We start from the raw sequence: 22,395 nt of genomic DNA on the forward strand, positions 1-22,395 counted from the left end.
CTCAGGACAGAGGAGGGGGCCCAGCTGTATATAATGTACAGGTGTGAGGGTCCCAATGTGCTCTGTGTTATATAACATTACATTATATACTGTATAAACTGCAATATATCATCCCCTACATCCCAGTGCTCAGGGCAGAGGAGGGGGCCCAGTAGTATATAATGTACAGGTGTGAGGGTCCCTATGTGCTCTGTGTTATATAACATTACATTATATACTGTACACACTGCAATATATCATCCCCTACATCCCAGTGCTCAGGACAGAGGAGGGGGCCCAGCTGTATATAATGTACAGGTGTGAGGGTCCCTATGTGCTCTGTGTTATATAACATTACATTATATACTGTACATACTGCAATATATCATCAACCAACATCCCAGTGCTCAGGACAGAGGAGGGAGCCCAGCAGTATATAATGTACAGGTGTGAGGGTCCCTATGTGCTCTGTGTTATATAACATTACATTATATACTGTACACACTGCAATATATCATCCTCTACATCCCAGTGCTCAGGACAGAGGAGGGAGTCCAGCAGTATATAATGTACAGGTGTGAGGGTCACTATGTGCTCTGTGTTATATAACATTACATTATATACTGTACACACTGCAATATATCATCCACTACATCCCAGTGCTCAGGACAGAGTAGGGAGCCCAGCAGTATATAATGTACAGGTGTGAGGATCCCTATGTGCTCTGTGTTATATTACATTACATTATATACTGTACACACTGCAATATATCATATCCTACATCCCAGTGCTCAGGACAGAGGAGGGGGCCCAGCAGTATATAATATACATGTGTGAGGATCCCTATGTGCTCTGTGTTATATAACATTACATTATATAGTGTACACACTGCAATATATCATCCCCTACATCCCAGTGCTCAGGACAGAGGAGGGAGCCCAGCAGTATATAATGTACAGGTGTGAGGGTCCCTATGTGCTCTGTGTTATATAACATTATATTATATACTGTACACACTGCAATATATCATCCCCTACATCCCAGTGCTCAGGACAGAGGAGGGAGCCCAGCAGTATATAATGTATAGGTGTGAGGGTCCCTATGTGCTCTGTGTTATATAATTACATTATATACTGTACACACTGCAATATATCATCCTCTACATCCCAGTGCTCAGGACAGAGGAGGGAGCCCAGCAGTATATAATGTACAGTTGTGAGGATCCCTATGTGCTCTGTGTTATATAACATTACATTATATACTGTACACACTGCAATATATCATCCCCTACATCCCAGTGCTCAGGACAGAGGATGGAGCCCAGCAGTATATAATGTACAGGTGTGAGGGTCCCTATGTGCTCTGTGTTATATAACATTACATTATATACTGTACACACTGCAATATATCATCCCCTACATCCCAGTGCTCAGGACAGAGGAGGGAGCCCAGCAGTATATAATGTACAGGTGTGAGGGTCCCTATGTGCTCTGTGTTATATAACTACATTATATAGTGTACACACTGCAATATATCATCCCCTACATCCCAGTGCTCAGGACATAGGAGGGAGCCCAGCAGTATATAATGTACAGGTGTGAGTGTCCCTATGTGCTCTGTGTTATATAACATTACATTATATACTATACACACTGCAATATATCATCCCCTATATCCCAGTGCTCAGGACAGAGGAGGGAGCCCAGCAGTATATAATGTACAGGTGTGAGGGTCCCTATGTGCTCTGTGTTATATAACATTACATTATAAACTGTACACACTGCAATATATCATCCCCTATATCCCAGTGCTCAGGACAGAGGAGGGAGCCCAGCAGTATATAATGTACAGGTGTGAGGGTCCCTTTGTGCTCTGTGATATATAACATTACATTATATACTGTACACACTGCAATATATCATCCCCTACATCCCAGTGCTCAGGACAGAGGGGGAGCCCAGCAGTATATAATGTACAGGTGTGAGGGTCCCTATGTGCTCTGTGTTATATAACATTACATTATATACTATACACCCTGCAATATATCATCCACTACATCCCAGTGCTCAGGACAGAGAAGGGAGCCCAGCAGTATATAATGTACAGGTGTGAGGGTCCCTATGTGCTCTGTGTTATATAACATTACATTATATACTGTACACACTGCAATATAACATCCCCTACATCCCAGTGCTCAGGGCAGAGGAGGGGGCCCAGTAGTATATAATGTACAGGTGTGAGGGTCCCTATGTGCTCTGTGTTATATAACATTACATTATATACTGTACACACTGCAATATATCATCCCCTACATCCCAGTGCTCAGGACAGAGGAGGGAGCCCAGCAGTATATAATGTACAGGTGTGAGGGTCCCTATGTGCTCTGTGTTATATAACATTACATTATATACTGTACACACTGCAATATATCATCCCCTACATCCCAGTGCTCAGGACAGAGGAGGGAGCCCAGCAGTATATAATGTACAGGTGTGAGGGTCCCTATGTGCTCTGTGTTATATAACATTACATTATATACTATACACCCTGCAATATATCATCCCCTACATCCCAGTGCTCAGGACAGAGGAGGGAGCCCAGCAGTATATAATGTACAGGTGTGAGGGTCCCTATGTGCCCTGTGTTATATAACATTACATTATATACTGTACACACTGCAATATATCATCCCCTACATTCCAGTGCTCAGGACAGAAGAGGGAGCCCAGCAGTATATAATGTACAGGTGTGAGGGTCCCTATGTGCTCTGTGTTATATAAAATTACATTATATACTGTACACACTGTAATATATCATCCCCTACATCCCAGTGCTCAGGACAGAGGAGGGAGCCCAGCAGTATATAATGTACAGGTGTGAGGGTCCCTATGTGCTCTGTGTTATATAAAATTACATTATATACTGTACACACTGTAATATATCATCCCCTATATCCCATTGCTCAGGATAGAGGAGGGAGCCCAGCAGTATATAATGTACAGGTGTGAGGGTCCCTATGTGCTCTGTGTTATATTACATTATATTATATACTGTACACACTGCAATATATCATCCCCTATATCCCAGTGCTCAGGACAGAGGAGGGAGCCCAGTAGTATATAATGTACAGGTGTGAGGGTCCCTATGTGCTCTGTGTTATATAACATTACATTATATACTGTACACACTGCAATATATCATCCCCTACATCCCAGTGCTCAGGACAGAGGATGGAGCCCAGCAGTATATAATGTACAGGTGTGAGGGTCCCTATGTGCTCTGAGTTATATAACATTACATTATATACTGTACACACTGCAATATATCATCCCCTACATCCCAGTGCTCAGGACAGAGGAGGGAGCCCAGCAGTATATAATGTACAGGTGTGAGGGTCCCTATGTGCTCTGTGTTATATAACATTACATTATATACTGTACACACTGCAATATATCATCCCCTACATCCCAGTGCTGAGGACAGAGGGGGGAGCCCAGCAGTATATAATGTACAGGTGTGAGGGTCCCTATGTGCTCTGTGTTATATAACATTACATTTTATACTGTACACACTGCAATATATCATCCCCTACATCTCAGTGCTCAGGACAGAGGAGGGAGCCCGGTAGTGTATAATGTACAGGTGTGAGTGTCCATATGTGCTCTGTGTTATATAATTACATTATATACTGTACATACTGCAATATATCATCCCCTACATCCCAGTGCTCAGGACAGAGGTGGGAGCCCAGCAGTATATAATGTACAGGTGTGAGGATCCCTATGTGCTCTGTGTTATATAACATTATATGATATACTATACACACTGCAATATATCATCCCCTACATCCAAGTGCTCAGGACAGAGGAGGGAGTCCAGCAGTATATAATGTACAGGTGTGAGGGTCCCTATGTGCTCTGTGTTATATAACATTATATTATATACTGTACACACTGCAATATATCATCCCCTACATCCCAGTGCTCAGGACAGAGGAGGGAGCCCAGCAGTATATAATGTACAGGTGTGAGGGTCCCTATGTGCTCTGTGTTATATAACATTACATTATATACTGTACACACTGCAATATATCATCCCCTATATCCCAGTGCTCAGGACAGAGGAGGGAGCCCAGCAGTATATAATGTACAGGTGTGAGGGTCACTATGTGCTCTGTGTTATATAACATTACATTATATACTGTACACACTGCAATATATCATCCCCTACAACCCAGTGCTCAGGACAGAGGAGGGAGCCCAGCAGTATATAATGTACAGGTGTGAGGGTCCCTATGTGCTCTGTGTTATATAACATTATATTATATACTGTACACACTGCAATATATCATCCCCTATATCCCAGTGCTCAGGACAGAGGAGGGAGCCCAGCAGTATATAATGTACAGGTGTGAGGGTCACTATGTGCTCTGTGTTATATAACATTACATTATATACTGTACACACTGCAATATATCATCCCCTACATCCCAGTGCTCTGGACAGAGGAGGGAGCCCAGCAGTATATAATGTACAGGTGTGAGGGTCCCTATGTGCTCTGTGTTATATAACATTACATTATATACTGTACACACTGCAATATATCATGCCCTACATCCCAGTGCTCAGGACAGAGGATGGAGCCCAGCAGTATATAATGTACAGGTGTGAGGGTCCCTATGTGCTCTGTGTTATATAATTACATTATATACTGTACACACTGCAATATATCATGCCCTACATCCCAGTGCTCAGGACAGAGGATGGAGCCCAGCAGTATATAATGTACAGGTGTGAGGGTCCCTATGTGCTCTGTGTTATATAACATTACATTACATACTGTACACACTGCAATATATCATCCTCTATATCCCAGTGCTCAGGACAGAGGAGGGAGCCCAGCAGTATATAATGTACAGGTGTGAGGGTCCCTATGTGCTCTGTGTTATATAACATTACATTATATACTGTACACACTGCAATATATCATCCCCTACATCCCAGTGCTCAGGACAGAGGAGGGAGCCCGGTAGTGTATAATGTACAGGTGTGAGGGTCCCTATGTGCTCTGTGTTATATAACATTACATTATATACTGTACACACTGCAATATATCATCCCCTACATCCCAGTGCTCAGGACAGAGGAGGGAGCCCAGCAGTATATAATGTACAGGTGTGAGGGTCCCTATGTGCTCTGTGTTATATAACATTACATTATATACTATACACACTGCAATATATCATCCCCTACATCCCAGTGCTCAGGACAGAGGAGGGAGCCCAGCAGTATATAATGTACAGGTGTGAGGGTCCCTATGTGCTCTGTGTTATATTACATTACATTATATACTGTACACACTGCAATATATCATATCCTATATCCCAGTGCTCAGGACAGAGGAGGGAGCCCAGCAGTATATAATGTACAGGTGTGAGGATCCCTATGTGCTCTGTGTAATATAACATTACATTATATACTATACACACTGCAATATATCATCCCCTATATCCCAGTGCTCAGGACAGAGGAGGGAGCCCAGCAGTATATAATGTACAGGTGTGAGGATCCCTATGTGCTCTGTGTTATATAACATTACATTATATACTGTACACACTGCAATATATCATCCCCTATATCCCAGTGCTCAGGACAGTGGAGGGAGCCAAGCAGTATATAATGTACAGGTGTGAGGGTCCCTATGTGCTCTGTGTTATATTACATTACATTATATACTGTACACACTGCAATATATCATATCCTACATCCCAGTGCTCAGGACAGAGGAGGGAGCCCAGCAGTATATAATGTACAGGTGTGAGGGTCCCTATGTGCTCTGTGTTATATAACATTACATTATATACTGTACACACTGCAATATATCATATCCTATATCCCAGTGCTCAGGACAGAGGAGGGAGCCCAGCAGTATATAATGTACAGGTGTGAGGATCCCTATGTGCTCTGTGTTATATAACATTACATTATATACTGTACACACTGCAATATATCATCCCCTACATCCCAGTGCTCAGGACAGAGGAGGGAGCCCAGCAGTATATAATGTACAGGTGTGAGGGTCCCTATGTGCTCTGTGTTATATAAGATTACATTATATACTGTACACACTGCAATATATCATCGCCTACATCCCAGTGCCCAGGACAGAGGAGGGAGCCCAGCAGTATATAATATACTGTTTTTGAGGGTCCCTATGTGCTCTGTGTTATATAACATTACATTATATACTGTACACACTGCAATATATCATCCCCTACATCCCAGTGCTCAGGACAGAGGAGGGAGCCCAGCAGTATATAATGTATAAGTGTGAGGGTCCCTATGTGCTCTGTGTTATATTACATTATATTATATACTGTACACACTGCAATATATCATCCCCTACATCCCAGTGCTCAGGACACAGGAGGGAGCCCAGCAGTATATAATGTACAGGTGTGAGGGGCCCTATGTGCTCTGTGTTATATTACATTATATTATATACTGTACACACTGCAATATATCATCCCCTACATCCCAGTGCTCAGGACACAGGAGGGAGCCCAGCAGTATATAATGTACAGGTGTGAGGGTCCCTATGTGCTCTGTGTTATATAACATTACATTATATACTGTACACACTGCAATATATCATCCCCTACATCCCAGTGCTCAGGATAGAGGAGGGAGCCCAGCAGTATATAATGTACAGGTGTGAGGGTCCCTATGTGCTCTGTGTTATATAACATTACATTATATACTGTACACACTGCAATATATCATCCCCTACATCCCAGTGCTCAGGATAGAGGAGGGAGCCCAGCAGTATATAATGTACAGATGTGAGGGTCCCTATGTGCTCTGTGTTATATAAGATTACATTATATACTGTACACACTGCTATATATCATATACTACATCCAAGTGCTCAGGACAGAGGAGGGAGCCCAGCAGTATATAATATACAGGTGTGAGGGTCCCTATGTGCTCTGTGTTATATAACATTACATTATATACTGTACACACTGCAATATACCATCCCCTATATCCTAGTGCTCAGGACAGAGGAGGGAGCCCAGCAGTATATAATGTACAGGTGTGAGGGGCCCTATATGCTCTGTGTTATATTACATTATATTATATACTGTACACACTGCAATATATCATCCCCTACATCCCAGTGCTCAGGACAGAGGAGGGAGCCCATCAGTATATAATGTACAGGTGTGAGGGTCCCTATGTGCTCTGTGTTATATAACATTACATTATATACTGTACACACTGCAATATATCATCCCCTACATCCCAGTGCTCAGGACAGAGGAGGGAGCCCAGCAGTATATAATGTACTGGTGTGAGGGTCCCTATGTGCTCTGAGTTATATAACATTACATTATATACTGTACACACTGCAATATAACATCCCCTATATCCCAGTGCTCAGGACAGAGGAGGGAGCCCAGCAGTATATAATGTACAGGTGTGAGGGTCCCTATGTGCTCTGTGATATATAATTACATTATATACTGTACACACTGCAATATATCATCCCCTACATCCCAGTGCTCAGGACAGAGGAGGGAGCCCAGCAGTATATAATGTACAGGTGTGAGGGTCCCTATGTGCTCTGTGTTATATAACATTACATTATATACTGTACACACTGCAATATATCATTCCCTACATCCCAGTGCTCAGGACAGAGGATGGAGCCCAGCAGTATATAATGTACAGGTGTGAGGGTCCCTATGTGCTCTGAGTTATATAACATTACATTATATACTGTACACACTGCAATATATCATCCCCTACATCCCAGTGCTCAGGACAGAGGAGGGAGCCCAGCAGTATATAATGTACAGGTGTGAGGGTCCCTATGTGCTCTGTGTTATATAACATTACATTATATACTGTACACACTGCAATATATCATCCCCTACATCCCAGTGCTGAGGACAGAGGGGGGAGCCCAGCAGTATATAATGTACAGGTGTGAGGGTCCCTATGTGCTCTGTGTTATATAACATTACATTATATACTGTACACACTGCAATATATCATATCCTACATCCCAGTGCTCAGGACACAGGAGGGAGCCCTGCAGTATATAATGTAAAGGTGTGAGGGTCCCTATGTGCTCTGTGTTATATAACATTACATTATATACTGTACACACTGCAATATATCATCCCCTACATCCCAGTGCTCAGGACAGAGGAGGGAGCCCAGCAGTATATAATGTACAGGTGTGAGGGTCCCTATGTGCTCTGTGTTATGTTACATTATATTATATACTGTACACACTGCAATATATCATCCCCTACATCCCAGTGCTCAGGACAGAGGAGGGAGCCCAGCAGTATATAATGTACAGGTGTGAGGGTCTCTATGTTACCTGTGTTATATAATTACATTATATACTGTACACACTGCAATATATCATCCCCTACATCCCAGTGCTCAGGACAGAGGAGGGGGCCCAGCAGTATATAATGTACAGGTGTGAGGGTCCCTATGTGCTCTGTGTTATATAATTACATTATATACTGTACACACTGCAATATATCATCCCCTACATCCCAGTGCCCAGGACAGAGGAGAGAGCCCAGCAGTATATAATGTACAGGTGTGAGGGTACCTATGTGCTCTGTGTTATATAACATTACATTATATACTGTACACACTGCAATATATCATCCCCTACATCCCAGTGCTCAGGACAGAGGAGGGAGCCCAGCAGTATATAATGTACAGGTGTGAGGGTCCCTATGTGCTCTGTGTTATATAATTACATTATATACTGTACACCCTGCAATATATCTTCCCTTACATCCCAGTGCTCAGGACAGAGGAGGGAGCCCGGCAGTATATAATGTACAGGTGTGAGGGTCCCTATGTGCTCTGTGTTATATAACATTACATTATATACTGTACACACTGCAATATATCATGCCCTACATCCCAGTGCTCAGGACAGAGGAGGGAGCCCGGCAGTATATAATGTACAGGTGTGAGGATCCCTATGTGCTCTGTGTTATATAATTACATTATATACTGTACACACTGCAATATATCATCCCCTATATCCCAGTGCTCAGGACAGAGGAGGGAGCCCAGCAGTATATAATGTACAGGTGTGAGGGTCCCTATGTGCTCTGTGCTATATAATTACATTATATACTGTACATACTGCAATATATCATCCCCTACATCCCAGTGCTCAGGACAGAGGAGGGGGCCCAGCAGTATATAATGTACGGGTGTGAGGGACCCTATGTGCTTTGTGTTATATAACATTACATTATATACTGTACACACTGCAATATATCATCCCCTACATCCCAGTGCTCAGGACAGAGGAGGGAGCCCAGCAGTATATAATGTACAGGTGTGAGGGTACCTATGTGCTCTGTGTTATATAACATTACATTATATACTGTACACACTGCAATATATCATCCCCTACATCCCAGTGCTCAGGACAGAGGAGGGAGCCCAGCAGTATATAATGTACAGGTGTGAGGGTCCCTATGTGCTCTGTGTTATATAATTACATTATATACTGTACACACTGCAATATATCATCCCCTACATCCCAGTGCTCAGGACAGAGGAGGGAGCCCGGCAGTATATAATGTACAGGTGTGAGGGTCCCTATGTGCTCTGTGTTATATAATTACATTATATACTGTACATACTGCAATATATCATCCCCTACATCCCAGTGCTCAGGACAGAGGAGGGAGCCCAGCAGTATATAATGTACAGGTGTGAGGGTCCCTATGTGCTCTGTGTTATATAACATTACATTATATACTGTACACACTGCAATATATCATCCCCTACATCCCAGTGCTCAGGACAGAGGAGGGAGCCCAGCAGTATATAATGTACAGGAGTGAGGGTCCCTATGTGCTCTGTGTTATATAACATTACATTATATACTGTACACACTGCAATATATCATCCCCTACATCCCAGTGCTCAGGACAGAGGAGGGGGCCCAGCAGTATATAATGTACAGGTGTGAGGGTCCCTATGTGCTCTGTGTTATATAACATTACATTATATACTGTACACACTGCAATATATCATCCCCTATATCCCAGTGCTCAGGACAGAGGAGGGAGCCCAGCAGTATATAATGTACAGGTGTGAGGGTCCCTATGTGCTCTGTGTTATATAACATTACATTATATACTGTACACACTGCAATATATCATCCCCTACATCCCAGTGCTCAGGACAGAGAAGGGAGCCCAGCAGTATATAATGTACAGGTGTGAGGGTCCCTATGTGCTCTGTGTTATATAACATTACATTATATACTGTACACACTGCAATATATCATCCTCTACATCCCAGTGCTCAGGACAGAGGAGGGAGCCCAGCAGTATATAATGTACAGGTGTGAGGGTCCCTATGTGCCCTGTGTTATATAACATTACATTATATACTGTACACACTGCAATATATCATCCCCTACATCCCAGTGCTCAGGACAGAGGAGGGAGCCCAGCAGTATATAATGTACAGGTGTGAGGGTCCCTATGTGCTCTGAGTTATATAATTACATTATATAGTGTACACACTGCAATATATCATCCCCTAAATCCCAGTGCTCAGGACAGAGGAGGGGGCCCAGCAGAATATAATGTACAGGTGTGAGGGTCCCTATGTGCTCTGTGTTATATAATTACATTATATACTGTATACACTGCAATATATCATCCCCTACATCCCAGTGCTCAGGACAGAGGAGGGAGCCCAGCAGTATATAATGTACAGGTGTGAGGGTCCCTATGTGCTCTGTGTTATATAACATTACATTATATACTGTATACACTGCAATATATCATCCCCTAAATCCCAGTGCTCAGGACAGAGGAGGGAGCCCAGCAGTATATAATGTACAGGTGTGAGGGTCCCTATGTGCTCTGTGTTATATAACATTACATTATATACTGTACACACTGCAATATATCATCGCCTACATCCCAGTGCCCAGGACAGAGGAGGGAGCCCAGCAGTATATAATGTACAGGAGTGAGGGTCCCTATGTGCTCTGTGTTATATAAAATTACATTATATACTGTACACACTGCAATATATCATATCCTACATCCCAGTGCTCAGGACAGAGGAGGGAGCCCAGCAGTATATAATATACAGGTGTGAGGGTCCCTATGTGCCCTGTGTTATATAACATTATATTACATACTGTACACACTGCTATATATCATCCCCTACATCCCAGTGCTCAGGACAGAGGAGGGAGCCCAGCAGTATATAATGTACAGGTGTGAGGGTCGCTATGTGCCCTGTGTTATATAACATTACATTATATACTATACACCCTGCAATATATCATCCCCTATATCCAAGTGCTCAGGACAGAGGAGGGAGCCTAGCAGTATATAATGTACAGGTGTGAGGGTCCCTATGTGCCCTGTGTTATATAACATTACATTATATACTATGCACACTGCAATATATCATCCCCTACATCCCAGTGCTCAGGACAGAGGAGGGGGCACAGCAGTATATAATGTACAGGTGTGAGGGTCCCTATATGCTCTGTGTTATATAACATTATATTATATACTGTACACACTGCAATATATCATCCCCTACATCCCAGTGCTCAGGACAGAGGAGGGAGCCCAGCAGTATATAATGTACAGGTGTGAGGGTCCCTATGTGCTCTGTGTTATATTACATTATATTATATACTGTACATACTGCAATATATCATCCCCTACATCCCAGTGCTCAGGACAGAGGAGGGAGCCCAGCAGTATATAATGTACAGGTGTGAGGGTCCCTATGTGCTCTGTGTTATATTACATTATATTATTTACTGTACACACACCAATATATCAGCCCCTACATCCCAGTGCTCAGGACAGAGGAGGGAGCCCAGCAGTATATAATGTACAGGTGTGAGGGTCCCTATGTGCCCTGTGTTATATAACATTACATTATATACTATGCACACTGCAATATATCATCCCCTACATCCCAGTGCCCAGGACAGAGGACGGGGCCCAGCAGTATATAATGTACAGGTATGAGGGTCCCTATGTGCTCTGTGTTATATAACATTACATTATATACTGTACACACTGCAATATATCATCCCCTACATCCCAGTGCTCAGGACAGAGGAGGGAGCCCAGCAGTATATAATGTACAGGTGTGAGGGACCCTATGTGCTTTGTGTTATATAACATTACATTATATACTGTACAACACTGCAATATATCATATCCTACATCCCAGTGCCCAGGACAGAGGAGGGAGCCCAGCAGTATATAATGTACAGGTGTGAGGGTCCCTATGTGCTCTGTGTTATATAACATTACATTATATACTGTACACACTGCAATATATCATCCCCTACATCCCAGTGCTCAGGACAGAGGAGGGAGCCCGGCAGTATATAATGTACAGGTGTGAGGGTCCCTATGTGCTCTGTGTTATATAAATACATTATATACTGTACACACTGCAATATATCATCCCCTACATCCCAGTGCTCAGGACAGAGGAGGGAGCCCAGCAGTATATAATGTACAGGTGTGAGGGTCCCTATGTGCTCTGTGTTATATAACATTACATTATATACTGTACACACTGCAATATATCATCCCCTATATCCCAGTGCTCAAGACAGAGGATGGAGCCCGGCAGTATATAATGTACAGGTGTGAGGGTCCCTATGTGCTCTGTGTTATATACATTACATTATATACTATACACACTGCAATATATCATCCCCTACATCCCAGTGCTCAGGACAGAGGAGGGAGGCCAGCAGTATATAATGTACAGGTGTGAGGGTCCCTATGTGCTCTGTGTTATATAAGATTACATTATATACTGTACACACTGCTATATATAATATCCTACATCCAAGTGCTCAGGACAGAGGAGGGAGCCCAGCAGTATATAATGTACAGGTGTGAGGGTCCCTATGTGCTCTGTGTTATATAACATTATATTATATACTGTACACACTGCAATATATCATATCCTATATCCCAGTGCTCAGGACAGAGGAGGGAGCCCAGAAGTATATAATGTACAAGTGTGAGGGTCCCTATGTGCTCTGTGTTATATTACATTACATTATATACTGTACACACTGCAATATATCATCCCCTACATCCCAGTGCTCAGGACACAGGAGGGAGCCCAGCAGTATATAATGTACAGGTGTGAGGGTCCCTATGTGCTCTGTGTTATATAACATTACATTATATACTGTACACACTGCAATATATCATCCCCTACATCCCAGTGCTCAGGACAGAGGAGGGAGCCCAGCAGTATATAATGTACAGATGTGAGGGTCACTATGTGCTCTGTGTTATATAAGATTACATTATATACTGTACACACTGCTATATATCATTCCCTACATCCAAGTGCTCAGGACAGAGGAGGGAGCCCAGCAGTATATAATGTACAGGTGTGAGGGTCCCTATGTGCTATGTGTTATATAACATTACATTATATACTGTACACACTGCAATATATCATCCCCTACATCCCAGTGCTCAGGACAGAGGAGGGAGCCCAGCAGTATATAATATACAGGTGTGAGGGTCCCTATGTGCTCTGTGTTATATAACATTACATTATATACTGTACACACTGCCATATATCATCCCCTACATCCCAGTGCTCAGGACAGAGGAGGGAGCCCAGCAGTATATAATATACAGGTGTGAGGGTCCCTATGTGCTCTGTGTTATATAACATTACATTATATACTGTACACACTGCAATATATCATCCTCTACATCCCAGTGCTCAGGACAGAGGAGAGAGCCCAGCAGTATATAATGTACAGGTGTGAGGGTCCCTATGTGCTCTGTGTTATATAAATACATTATATACTGTACACACTGCAATATATCATCCCCTACATCCCAGTGCTCAGGACAGAGGAGGGGGCCCAGCAGTATATAATGTACAGGTGTGAGGGTCCCTATGTGCTCTGTGTTATATAACATTACATTATATACTATACACACTGCTATATATCATCCCCTACATCCCAGTGCTCAGGACAGAGGAGGGGGCCCAGCAGTATATAATGTACAGGTGTGAGGGTCCCTATGTGCTCTGTGTTATATAACATTACATTATATACTGTACACACTGCAATATATCATCCTCTACATCCCAGTGCTCAGGACAGAGGATGGAGCGCAGCAGTTTATAATGTACAGGTATGAGGGTCCCTATGTGCTCTGTGTTATATAACATTACATTATATACTGTACACACTGCAATATATCATCCCCTACATCCCAGTGCTCAGGACAGAGGAGGGGGCCCAGCAGTATATAATGTACAGGTGTGAGGGTCCATATGTGCTCTGTGTTATATAACATTACATTATATACTATACACACTGCAATATATCATCCCCTACATCCCAGTGCTCAGGACAGAGGAGGGAGCCCAGCAGTATATAATGTACAGGTGTGAGGGTCCCTATGTGCTCTGTGTTATATAACATTACATTATAATATACTCTACACACTGCAATATATCATCCCCTACATACCAGTGCTCAGGACAGAGGAGGGAGCCCAGCAGTATATAATGTACAGGTGTGAGGGTCCCTATGTGCTCTGTGTTATATAACATTACATTATATACTGTACACACTGCAATATATCATCCCCTACATCCCAGTGCTCAGGACAGAGGAGGGAGCCCAGCAGTATATAATGTATAGGTGTGAGGGTCCCTATGTGCTCTGTGTTATATAACATTACATTATATACTGTACACACTGCAATATATCATCCCCTACATCCCAGTGCTCAGGACAGAGGAGGGAGCCCAGCAGTATATAATGTACAGGTGTGAGGGTCCCTATGTGCTCTGTGTTATATAACATTACATTATATACTGTACACACTGCAATATATCATCCCCTACATCCCAGTGCTCAGGACAGAGGAGGGAGTCCAGCAGTATATTATGTACAGGTGTGAGGGTCCCTATGTGCCCTGTGTTATATTACATTACATTATATACTGTACACACTGCAATATATCATCCCCTATATCCCAGTGCTCAGGACACAGGAGGGAGCCCAGCAGTATATAATGTACAGATGTGAGGGTCCCTATGTGCCCTGTGTTATATTACATTACATTATATACTGTACACACTGCAATATATCATCCCCTACATCCCAGTGCTCAGGACAGAGGAGGGAGGCCAGCAGTATATAATGTACAGGTGTGAGGGTCCCTATGTGCTCTGTGTTATATAACATTACATTATATACTGTACACACTGCAATATATCATCCCCTACATCCCAGTGCTCAGGACAGAGGAGGGAGCCCAGCAGTATATAATGTACAGGTGTGAGGATCCCTATGTGCTCTGTGTTATATAACATTACATTATATACTGTACACACTGCAATATATCATCCCCTACATCCCAGTGCTCAGGACAGAGGAGGGAGCCCAGCAGTATATAATGTACAGGTGTGAGGGTCCCTATGTGCTCTGTGTTATATAACATTACATTATATACTGTACACACTGCAATATATCATCCCCTACATCCCAGTGCTCAGGACAGAGGAGGGAGCCCAGCAGTATATAATGTACAGGTGTGAGGGTCCCTATGTGCTCTGTGTTATATAACATTACATTATATACTGTACACACTGCAATATATCATCCCCTACATCCCAGTGCTCAGGACACAGGAGGGAGCCCAGCAGTATATAATGTACAGGTGTGAGGATCCCTATGTGCTCTGTGTTATATAACATTACATTATATACTGTACACACTGCAATATATCATCCCCTACATCCCAGTGCTCAGGACAGAGGAGGGAGCCCAGCAGTATATAATGTACAGGTGTGAGGGTCCCTATGTGCTCTGTGTTATATAACATTACATTATATACTGTACACACTGCAATATATCATCCCCTACATACCAGTGCTCAGGACAGAGGATGGAGCCCAGCAGTATATAATGTACAGGTGTGAGGGTCCCTATGTGCTCTGTGTTATATAAATACATTATATACTGTACACACTGCAATATATCATCCCCTACATCCCAGTGCTCAGGACAGAGGAGGGAGCCCAGCAGTATATAATGTACAGGTGTGAGGGTCCCTATGTGCTCTGTGTTATATAACATTACATTATATACTGTACACACTGCAATATATCATCCCCTACATCCCAGTGCTCAGGACAGAGGAGGGAGTCCAGCAGTATATAATGTACAGGTGTGAGGGTCCCTATGTGCTCTGTGTTATATAACATTACATTATATACTGTACACACTGCAATATATCATCCACTACATCCCAGTGCTCAGGACAGAGGAGGGAGTCCAGCAGTATATAATGTACAGGTGTGAGGGTCCCTATGTGCTCTGTGTTATATAACATTACATTATATACTGTACACACTGCAATATATCATCCCCTACATCCCAGTGCTCAGGACAGAGGAGGGAGACCAGCAGTATATAATGTACAGGTGTGAGGGTCCCTATGTGCTCTGTGTTATATAACATTATATTATATACTGTACACACTGCAATAGATCAGCCCAGCACAGAATGCCGGCAACGGATTATTGATCGGCATCGAAATACCGACGCCTATAATAATCCCAACGGCGGCATGGAGAATGACGCGGGACCGAATGAGGTATGTACAGTCCGTGCTTCCTCATAGCCGTGGGGGGAGGGAGGATTAGGTTTAGGGCTCCCCGGGGGTATTTAGGGTTAGCACCCCCATGGTCGGACTGGCCCACAGGGCCCCAGTGCCTGAGTGCCCACCCCCTTCTTTAGGGATCAGGTTCCAGACTGTTTACTTGAATAATACTGCACTGGACTATTGTGTATTTTCTGCAAGCACTGTGGTTATTAATCTGGTACATTATCATGCATTCACTAGCAGTAATTACTATATATATATATTTTGTGACACAGTTAGGTTAGGGGGTCCCTCTCCTGGGTAGAGGTCTCCTTCCTTACACACACACACACAGCAGCAGGGAAGCAGCACACCAGTCTGGATGTGAGTACAAGCTGGTCGGCGCCAGTCTTTATTGTACAATGTCAGAAACAAACATAAAGAAAACATAAATATAAATCCTAGCCCTGTCGGGGCACTAACTTCACAGGTGGTTCCCTCACTACCAGAACCTGGCAGGGCCTAATGCCCTCGCCAGCAACAAAGGCACAGCACAACACTCACAGATAGGTGTCCAAGGGTCTCTGAGCAAACTCCCTGTCTGCTCTCCCAGGTGAGACAATCAGCCCTCAACACAGTAGGCTTATATTGGCCACTCTCAGGTGGAAAACTAACAAACCTGATACCAGGCTAAGAGAACCAAAACCTGGAGTGGCCATGGGTGGAGCCCTCCCTCTCCTCTCACCCTCAACCCCCAGGTCCCAAACCGTCTTTTCAAAAAGCCGAGACTCAAGCCTGCTACACTGCAGACTTTCTCCTGGAGGTTTAAAACACATAAGACAGGAATCTGGGGACAAATGTACCTGCCACAGACCACTTTACCAACGATCCTATCACAATATATATATATATATATATATATTTAAAGGGGCCCAGACCCCCTCTGGAGGCTGGCCACACCCCTAAGTATGGGCCCATATCACTGTATTACCGTGGTGGGCGCTTCATTCCCCAGTCCTACACTGGGTACCCCCCCAGTTAGTGTTAGTCTGGGGGAAGGGAGGGTTAGGCACCCCCGGGGGATGGTTAGGGTTAGGCACTAAGGGGGGAGGTTAGGCACCCCTAAAGGAGGGCTAGGGGGGGAGGGGAGGGTTTGGTAGTTTACTCACCTCCGTCGGGATCTCTGCTGTTCGGCCTGCTGGCGTCGGGATGTCGACCGCCGGGCTCATTCATACCGATCCCCTCTCAGATATATGATCTTTGCTCTGCCACATTTGGCTCCAGCTAACACACAAATGTTGTGAGTATGGGTCCTGGCTTATAGAGACAGAACCACAGCCAGGGATGTCAGTAATGAGCACCTGGGGATAAACTGACAACGTTATATATAATGCCCCAGAGTGCGGCACTCCCATATAGATATCAGCTGCCCGGGTGCCTTTCCAAACCAAATGTAGATATCTGTGAGCAGGACCAGCATGTGTTTGGAGTGTGGGAGGAGACTGGATCACTTGGAGGAAACCCACGTAAATATGGGGAGTACATACAAACCCCACACAGATATGGTCTGTTTTGCAGATTGAATTCATATTTGCAGTGTTATGAGAATGTAATGATAACCACTGTGCCACTGTGCTGCCTTTAGTGACTTGGAATATAGGGAAAATATTCACAATTTTTTATCATAATTGTAATTATTATTATTATTATTATTATTATTATTACTAAGTAGAGTTGGTATAATTTGTGTCATGTATCTTCCCAGGAGGCAGTTCGGGTTCCTCACCCATCACCTCCATTGGCGGGGCTCCATCTCCTCTGCTTTCTCCATCCTGCTCCCCTCCTACGTTCCACCTGCCCCCCTGTAACCTCGGCATCCCGTGCTCAGAGAACTATCTGCCGTTCTGCTACAAGATCTGCCCGGCTGGTGTCCTGAGACAGCGCTCTTTCTTGTTACCGAGTCTGGATAAACAGGGGGGGCCTGGCGCCCAGGCGCTCCCTCCGCTTATGGTGGATGTACCCCTCTTGTCTTCATTTGGCATCTCCAAAACCAGCAAACTGGAAAGCTTCAAGGGGCACTGCGTCCAAGCCTCATCCCCTGCCAGTCAGATGTTCTACAGATTGCCCACATCTGGGAACATTTTCCCCTCCACGGCTATTGCCCGGGAAGCCCTCAGCTGCTCCTTACATCCTCCCTACGGCTTTTATGGTTACAACCTCTCCATGCCGTCGCACTTGATCACCGCAGCAAACCACTTAAAGATGACGGACAGTTTTCCCAGCTCGTTTAGAGACGTACGACCCAGTAACCCCCACTGGCCACCACACGTCAACCATTGCCAGTAGTTGAACATTGGGAACATAATGACAATGCACCTCCTCACGCGGTTCTGCGCCGCAATAATGTATAGAAGAAGAATCACTCCAGCGGATGATCTGGTGACATGACTTTCTGATTGTTAAAGATACAGTCGGCTCCTGGAGACCATAATAATATTTAGTACATATTATAATGTAATGGCTATACCATGCGCCAAGAACACGTCCGTTTCCGGTACTAGACTTGCAGGTACGCTGACATTTCATGTATCATAGAGTAGTTACAGTATCTTTATTTGCTTATAATAATCCGTCCTTGTTTTATTGCCATATACCAACTGCCGGCAACATGTCTGATAATTCTCATTATTATACAAATCATGAAGATCTGCTAATGGTGCGCACAGCAAAATGCGCAAAATGTCATTAGCAAGAAAAAGAAAAAGCTGAAATAATTATTTTGCACAAGTGAAAATGGCGACTCGATGCTTCTTGTTTTGCTAATAAAATGATCATTAAATAAAAATGATATATTATTGTATATACCGTGACTGGAGATATTACATCTAGACATATATAATAATGAAGTGCAATAAGGGCCCAGAAATGGACGCAATGCAGATATTTACGCAGTACGAGCGATTGTTTTGCGACTATGTTTGTATAAAGGAATCATTCGCAAAGTGAGTGACAGGTTGTCAGTGTTTGGGGGGTGGTAATGGGGGTGTTGTTAGAACAACGCAGGTGTGTCTGACCATTTAAACGCGTTACATGGGCGTACATAAATTAGCCATTGTGATCTCCTGCGCAGTATGAGAGCTCAGTGTGTCAGGAGAGCTGCACTGTATGCGGCAGGTCAGACTTGGCGTACATGCTGTGTGACTGGCCGATGTGCGTTGATGTTACCGATGTTTACGCTGTTGCACGTCATCGGACGGATGTGAGAAGGCAGTAGTGGGCGTCCCTATGCCCGGCTGCGCTTTAGATAACATTAGCATATTTTAGCAACTGCGATCCGTGAGAGAATACAGCTGCAATATCATTACTGTCCATCTCTGAATCACGCCCTGATTGCGGAAGTGAATTTATATCTTATGTTTTGTGTTCACAGCATAGAGACTGTATCAGGTTTATTTTTTCATAAAATGATGTAGAATCTGCAGTTTCTGGCTAATGTTATGTATCGTTGCTATGTACTAATATTATAATGCAGGAGATGTCACAGAGATCTCCGGCAAAGTATTAATTAGCGTTGTAGATCGCAGTCCCATTATTATCAGTGGGGACTACGATCTGACACCTGTAGTTTGACCCCGTTTAGCCAAAACTTCAGATGGATTAAACAGCTTTAAGTCTATGAAGGCTTAGGAGATTTTCTGATCTCTCCCCGCAGCCTCTGGTCGGCGGTGGAAACTGATATTTTGCGCTTGCGTAGTGTCAGCTTCCCCCGGGGAGAGGTCATTCACAAACATGAAAGACTTCTACAAAATGCTGGGGATATAACTCACAGGGACAGCGGTTACCGCAACCACTGTCCCTGCAAGTTCCTCTTTGTTCATAGCGAGAATATTATCATTAAAAATGAAGATATGCCCCAGGGAACGGATCCTTAATAATTGCAGCAGTTTTACGTTTATTAGTACATAGGCCCTTAAGGCATACAACTCTCCCTGAGACTCCCTGAAATAGTAGCAATCTCCCTGACTCCCTAAAGTGTCTAAGAATCTCCCTGATGGCGCCTTACCCCCATTATGAAGCTGTTATATATATTAAAAAAAGATATATATATTTCCCTGCGAGGGACTGGTTATTCTACTTTCTTTCTGGTGCAGAGGCTGAATGGTCCTCATTGGCCTATCCTCTATCTCCAATCTCTGAACCAGCTCCTAAAGGTGCCTAGGTTCAGGAGGGAACCCCTACGCTCCATCATCCTATGGAGCTATGGAACCTGGGGACTTTATGGTATCGCTGAATATTCAGGACACATACTGTACCTACAGGTACCTATAGAGTCCTCTTATCAGCGTTAGCTCAGGTTTGCTGTGCCACAGCAACACTTCCAATTTACGGGACTCGGCCCTTTGGACTGGCCACAGTGACCTCATCAGGTGGGCACGCCTCCTACCTGCCCCAGGTGATTTTAATTAGTATTGGTCCTTGCATTGCAGTACACATATGTAATGGGCACTATTACAGGTAAGTTCTAGAAAAATGTATACAATGTGTCAGTATTAGGGATGTTAGGGACCCAACTGATGAGGTCACCGAGAAGTGGTAGGTGGTCAAACATGTACTAAGAACCTCTATATAACACCATGTTAATTGATAATTTATTATATATTTTTGATATTTATTGTTCTTGGTGCTTAGAGTGTGCATCGGAATCCCCCCATAGAACTACAGGTCTCAGCATGGTAGCACCTCTTATAATGTTGTAATTAGGTTGTGCAGCCCATCCCCCCCTTTAGTCCAAAAATAATGTAAGATAGAGGACTGGTGCGCACGGTTTATGAGAAGCGCTCGTTCCGCCGTACATACATGTTTGGTTACATACAATGGCGTTTTGTGGGAGCACTCAGTACGCAGAGCACTGTGCTATGAGGACGTTATTAGAATGTGCTACCAGCGCTATTAAAGTAGGAGTTTGGCCAATGCGTCTAGTTAGCGCTGATTTTACCGCCCTGTGCGCGAACCCCTGAACCAGTCACCCACTAACAGTAACAGCATTTGGGCGGGATGTACTAAATGGAAAATGCAATAAAATCCCCATTTTGGGGGTTTAACCGCATTTTCCATATGTACTATTGTGTGGCCGCCGGGCTCGGACGCGGAGAGCAACGCCAGCTTTTGCTGGCATTACCCTATAGAAGCTTATGGGCTTCTACCGCATCGCGCTGGTATGAGGGATCCAATCGGATACCTCCCAGCATGCCCCGCGGCCACCGCGTCACTCTGTGTTTGCGCAGATGGACTCCCGGATCATAAACCCGGACGTCCAGGTATAGCGCATCGCAAAGGACAGATCATATCGGAAGGGCTGCCCTTTGTGCTACTGATCACTTATGTTAGTGCACATGTGATCAGTAAGGATGCGGTGACTGGCGGGATGTACGTACGGTTAGTACATCCCGCCCTTTGTGTCCCCCAAATAAAATAATACAAAGATCGTTACATTGTCTCATTTGCGCTCAGCAGCAGAGAGGCAGAGATTCCTCCCCGGTGGTCACAGAGCGGCGGACGCCACATTGCGCACAAGTAGCATATTTCCGGCTATATGTGGAGGTTGAGATGTTTTCCGGTTGGCAGCAGCAGGACATGCGTCTCCTTCACGCTGGGATCATGTCACAGACACACTTGCGTATGTGGTTAATACCATGTCCTTGATGTATAAG

The 22,395-nt window shown here is 44.0% G+C and overlaps 1 protein-coding gene across 1 annotated transcript in view; it reads left to right on the forward strand.

Moving 5' to 3' along the window:
• The window catches only part of TBX22 (T-box transcription factor 22), a 49,814-nt gene extending 30,351 nt beyond the window's left edge, over positions 1-19,463 (forward strand). The window contains exon 8 of the mRNA XM_088450841.1: positions 18,450-19,463. Coding sequence (XP_088306967.1) covers positions 18,450-19,030 — 581 coding nt within the window. The 3' untranslated portion in view covers positions 19,031-19,463. The remainder of the gene's footprint in view (positions 1-18,449) is intronic.
• Positions 19,464-22,395: the final 2,932 nt, after the last annotated feature.

The sequence above is a fragment of the Taudactylus pleione genome, unplaced genomic scaffold (genome assembly GCF_031769625.1).
Source record: "Taudactylus pleione unplaced genomic scaffold, aTauple2 ptg000530l, whole genome shotgun sequence".
In the NCBI taxonomy this organism is placed as follows: domain Eukaryota; kingdom Metazoa; phylum Chordata; class Amphibia; order Anura; family Myobatrachidae; genus Taudactylus; species Taudactylus pleione.